The following is a 5,626-nucleotide window of genomic DNA, read 5'->3' as shown; positions in this document are numbered from 1 at the left end:
ATCACTATTTAACCATTTCCCTAATATATATTATCTACTTGCCTGAAATTGATCTCTGGTAAATTGGAAAAATATTTCATATGCCTTTATGTTACCGTTAATAACAAGTAATGCCAACATTGGAAAAGAACTTGCTAAACAGTGGAAGATTTTATTTATAATTTATAATATTTAACTATTCAAATTAATATATCAAATTAATTTTTTTATATTAATATTTATAAATAAATAAAAGAAAAGAAAATATTAATATTAATATTAATCATTTATATATTTTAAAATTTAAATAATTTTTTTAATAAACTATATAAAAATAAGAGTTTAATTTTAGAGACATCATTCATCATATCATTCGTTTCATTTCAAATTTTAAAATCAATACAGTAAAACATCAATTGTTATATAAACAAATAATCTCCCAGAATGAAAAACATAAGACAAATAATCTCCCAGAATGAAAAACATATGACAACTGGCCAGGACATGGAAAACATGAGAAAGTTAAAAGTTCTCTTGGTATAAATATACTTGATAAAAATCCAAGTTTTCCTGTGTATCAAAATCTCATTCTTGGTATAAATATACTTCATAAAAATGCAAGTTTTCCTGTGTATCAAAATCTCATTCAAATACGTGGGAAGTGCGCGGTCCTCTCCAATTGGACTAATTTTTAATAATTAAGAAATGGGAATCAAACAACCAAAATCATCAATGCTCCGCAATTGGAGAATCTTTAATGATTAAAAAATGCTAATCAAATAAACAGCATCAAAACAGTAGCGAAGACCGATTTTGGTCAAATGATTTGCAGGTTCAAGGGGAAGGTTACCCAGTTCATTCATGCATTCTATATTCTTTTCTAGCAGTCTTTTTCTTTCCTACACAAATTCCAATGTTCAACAATGAACGTCTGCAATAATCTTTCCTTCTAGCTAAACAGAGACTTGGCTTTATATTGGTTCAGTGGATTATCAGTTGTTGTGCTTTATGACTTAAAAACAGTGGTTCAGCTTTAGCTTTCAGGTGAGTCTGCAGAACATAGAAAAGAACAAGAAGACATTTTACAGGAAGCATGACAATAAGCAGAAGTGCACTTTCTTGTACAGGTAATGAAAAGATAAAAATAATGTTGCTTTTTGACTTGGAAACAGAGTAGCTCAGCTTTAGCTTCATATAGAACAATGCACTTCTTGTACAGGTAATGAAAAGATAAAAATAATGTTGTTTTTGACTTGGAAATAGAGTAGCTCAGCTTTAGCTTCATATAGTACCATTGTTCTAGTAGTAAATGAAAGAAATTATTAGGTAAGTCTGCAGAACATAGAAAAGAACAAGAAGACATTTTACAGGAAAGCATGACAATAAGCAGAGGGGTACCAATACCATATAAAACCTTTCATAGAGTACTGAGAACATGTCTTTGAAGGAAAAATCCAGAAAGTGTAATCCAAACACCTTATGTAATCCATAGTGCTTCTGTCTCAGTAAAGCATATCCCAAACCATTGTTATGCTCAAGTAAGGTATGATAGCTTACCAGTTAATTACGTTGTGTGATTCAATAGCCCAAGATAGGGATTTTCTCATCTGCTAAGGTGGGGGGAGCAATCTGACTTCATTGGGTGGCAAGTGGAAGTTTGCTAGGGTTTACCTACAATGTCACAACAGTTTTCACCGTCATCCTAAATGAAGAAGTATTTAGGTATATAGTAAGCATTATTCTTATATGGCTTTTATGTGCTTGATAGATATAACCTTGCATGAAAAAACACATGTACCACAAAATAGAACAAAACAGAAATCATCTCACAGTTTCAACATATCTTCTTTTTTTGAAAAAAAGTCAAATGAAGTGTTGTACTCTGATGTTTTTTCTCCAGGTCAGAGAAATCCAAACCCACATGCCATGGCACACCACATTGAGCACAAAACAACCTTCTGCATTCAAGGCATTTTGACTCTTTTATAACAACAACAACAACTGGCCCAGTTGAGCTTCCTACTTCAGGCACATCCTTCAACAAGAGTGCTGAGAAATCCTTGAATGGGCAATAGAACTTCTGAGAACTGGGAATCTCTTTTTCCACCAATATGCCAGGCATTTTTTTTGGAGAGTAAAAGGCATGCAAATAGAGCTTGTTGCTCAATTGTATTGGTCTATTAAGTTATGAATAACGTGTTAGGTAAGACTTTTTTACGAAATTGGTAGCCATGCCATAACAATTTACGACTGTTTGTTTGAAAATATACATGGATCAAAAGGAAAAATTACATGGATCAATTGTATTGGTCTAGTAAGTTATGAATAACGTGTTGGTAAAAATTTTGTTTAACAAACTAATTATGAACAGAATATAAGGACTACACCGAAAGTTTCTTTGCAGTCTTACATATTATGATTGGCATTTAAAAGTTCATATTCCCATGTATGAAAGACAACTCAGGACAACCAAGCTACATGATGGGAATAAACATTTATGATGGGAATAAACATTTGGGCAATCTCTAAAATACAACCCAATAAATAAATGAATGAACCAAAGCACAGTAAAGCATAAGGCAGAGTTCATAAGGCGGAATTCATACTTGGTGTTGGAATGGTGAAGCATAAGGCAGAATTCATACTTGGTGTTGGAATGGTGAGAAGGCGCCCCTTGACATGTAAGAGAATACCAAGCCAACAACCACTGGTTTTGAGATGAATGGGTATAATAAAGGATACAATAAACACAAAAAGAGAAGATCAAACACTTTGCAAACCTGCACGTTGTAACTCCACTGATAAAGAGAACTTAAGCATAAACATTACAATTGGTAGATAGTGGGCCATCAGAACAAAACAATAAGTTTGTATTAAGGCAAAATACAGATAGAAGAAACAATCTTTTTTCGATGCACCAATTTGATTCAACTGGGGGCTATTAAATTCTAAATAATCTATAATTTTCTAGTTTTCTATATGCCGAGTCATTTTCAGGTTGATTGGAAAATATCTGCCAAGTTTTGTGTCAAGGTTAACTAGTGAAGCAAAACATGTCCTAAGCCAAATAAAGTCTAGTAACTTTATATAAATGCTATTTCTTTGTTGCATAAAAGTTGTATTAAAGCAAGTGAAACTTTTTCAACTGGGGAAAACACCACTGATGAGTGAACTGAACATTTAGGAGCATGACTGTTGCATTTCACTTGAATACTTCTAAATATTTCACTTGCTTTTGTGTGTTTTTCACAAGCAATTCTACAGAAGACAGTTACATGCTTTGCAATGTATTTCTTGAAATTTTACATATGGTCTACACATAGAGACATGTTTGGTAGGTAATAACTAAACATATATACAATGAAAGTATTCTTTGGCTTCTACAAATATGTACAATAAAAGCATTCTATTACATATAGATGTAATTGACAATGAGCAACTAATCATATATGCATGATGGGGCATGGCATTGGCAACACCAATTAATGTTTATTGTGGTGCCAAACTGTGCGAGTTGTTCCTGCAATTGATGCCGCATTTTCCTGTGTGCATCCCTTTCATGGATGTGAATTGTTATCTTAAGTATTTTTCTTATCTTCTTTAACAATTCAATGGTTGGACGCAAACGGTAAAGAGGCAATGATTGTTGGGGCAGGATCCTTGTTTGCATATCTTGTAATGTAAGTTCTTGTTGCTGAATTTCTTGGCAATACTCATACAACATTCGTAGGTAGCCTGTATCCATACCTGTTGCCATCCAAAAAGAAAACATTGTAAGTGACAATGGATGTGTTTGACGAAAGCATTTTTTTAAAGAGATGAAGTAAAATAAATATTTTTTAAAGAAATTTTTAAATTGCAGTGAATGCTAGACCTTGTCGTTCTTAGCGAGAAACATTTTGTTTGAATATTTGAAATAAAATAAACGATTTCAAACTAATATAAAATCATATGAGGTTAAATGTAATAGCAAGCAAATGTATGTGAAATTTGGTTATGTAGTAAGTGGTGTTTACCATGTGGGTAATTCTGGAAGACAGGTTGTACAATTGGCTAGAGTGTATTCTCCTACATAGATTTTGATGCGAGCAATGATTCCTCTTGCTGTCTACGCTTAAGATATGGATTCTCGTGCATTTGTGCAATGCGTGAGAATGGGAATGCTGGATTGATTTGAATGTCTGCCAATGACCACACTCTTGAAATTGCAGTGAACGTTAGCCCTTGTCGTTCTTTGGTGCCGATGTCTACTGTTGCTTTGTCTAATGTCATTCCTTGTGACTTGTGTATCGTTAAAGCCCATGCCATTTGAAGTGGTATTTGACGGCGTGTACCCATTGTGATAGGAGAAATGGGTACATATGTTGGGTGTGAAATGTCCCATGGTGTTCCTTTGTATTGTTTAAAGTCAACAACCACAAAGGATGGTAATTCTGGGGGTTTTGAGCCAATTGAATAAAATATTGAGATGACCTTCCCAAGTGCACCATTGATGAGGCCTGCATGTACCCATAAGTTGCTGGTGAGCATAACTTTTTGTTCGTTGCATAAGAGAACTTTTGTAGGCAAATTCTCATTTTCTGATGTAGTAGGAGTTTTCTGCCTTTGTTGTTCTGCAGAGCAAAGTGCTACTGGGATGTTCAATTTTTTAAGCATTTTCCTACTATGCAAGACAACTGAGTTGTTTGTTGCATATAGGTGCATGGATTCTTCAAATGTGCGTTTCTCTTCATGTGTAAGAGATGAACGTGTTCTTGACATTAGGTGTTGCCAATCTTCAAGTGTAGATATTCCATTTCTAGGATTTGTGAGTATTTGCCGAAAAGCAACCTGGAACGGGCTAGCTCCTTGTTAACGAAAAACAGTTGAAAGTGTTATGAATATGTCGAAACTGCACCAAAGTGCAATGCCACGTGATGTCCCAGTGTATAAAGGAATGTCTTTTATAGGTGTTAACTAGGCTAAATCTCCGACAAGGATAATTGAGCGATTACCAAATGGTGCATTTCGGTGAAGAGGGAATGCCTTTCTTAGACGATCGTCAATGCGAGAAAGCATTTTTGGACCAATGAAGCTCATTTCATCAATGAGAATGTATTCTACATGATGGAGTTGCTCTTGCAGTTGTAGGAGTGGTTGGCCTTCAAGAGGATGCATTGTCTGGATAGGAATATGAAGGGCAGAGTGAATTGTGAGGGCATTTATGTTGAAAAATGCAACGTCGGTTGGTGCAAATAACAACAAAGGGTTTTTGTTTGCTGGTGAGTTTTCCACAAATGCATGGTTCAGACATTTAATAAAATGGGATTTTCCTGTCCCAGCTGTTCCTTATATGATGATTCTGCGTGCGGGTTTTGGCGAAGGGATTTTAAAGTGTGAAAAAATAGCGGTGAAAGCTATGTTTTGGGTAGGAGATAATGTGTGATCTTAGGGAAGGTTGGAAAAAGAATGATGTTGGTTTTGAATGGTTAAGCGGTTGAATTCAATGAAATTTATGGCAGTTTCTTGCAAGTGGGGACAGATAGTATTATGTGACCAATTGTGGTTGGCATCGAAGTCACGATAGCCAATCATGTCGAGGTCATCAATTGCAATATTGTAACATGGGTGTAGCTGAGAGAGGATTTTCCATTCATTCATCTGCATG

The 5,626-nt window shown here is 34.8% G+C and overlaps 1 protein-coding gene across 1 annotated transcript; it reads right to left on the bottom strand.

Moving 5' to 3' along the window:
• Nucleotides 1–4,047: 4,047 nt before the first annotated feature.
• Nucleotides 4,048–4,740, bottom strand: LOC149241661 (uncharacterized). The gene has a single exon (XM_089370611.1). It carries the CDS (start codon nucleotides 4,738–4,740, stop codon nucleotides 4,048–4,050), a length of 693 nt encoding a protein of 230 aa, XP_089226737.1.
• Nucleotides 4,741–5,626: the final 886 nt, after the last annotated feature.

The sequence above is a fragment of the Pinus tabuliformis genome, chromosome 8 (assembly GCF_031772625.1).
Source record: "Pinus tabuliformis cultivar Carrire ecotype Pingquan chromosome 8, CPIR1, whole genome shotgun sequence".
In the NCBI taxonomy this organism is placed as follows: Eukaryota; Viridiplantae; Streptophyta; class Pinopsida; order Pinales; family Pinaceae; genus Pinus; species Pinus tabuliformis.
Note: the sequence above shows the minus strand (reverse complement) of the source record. Positions and strands in the feature narration are given on the sequence as shown.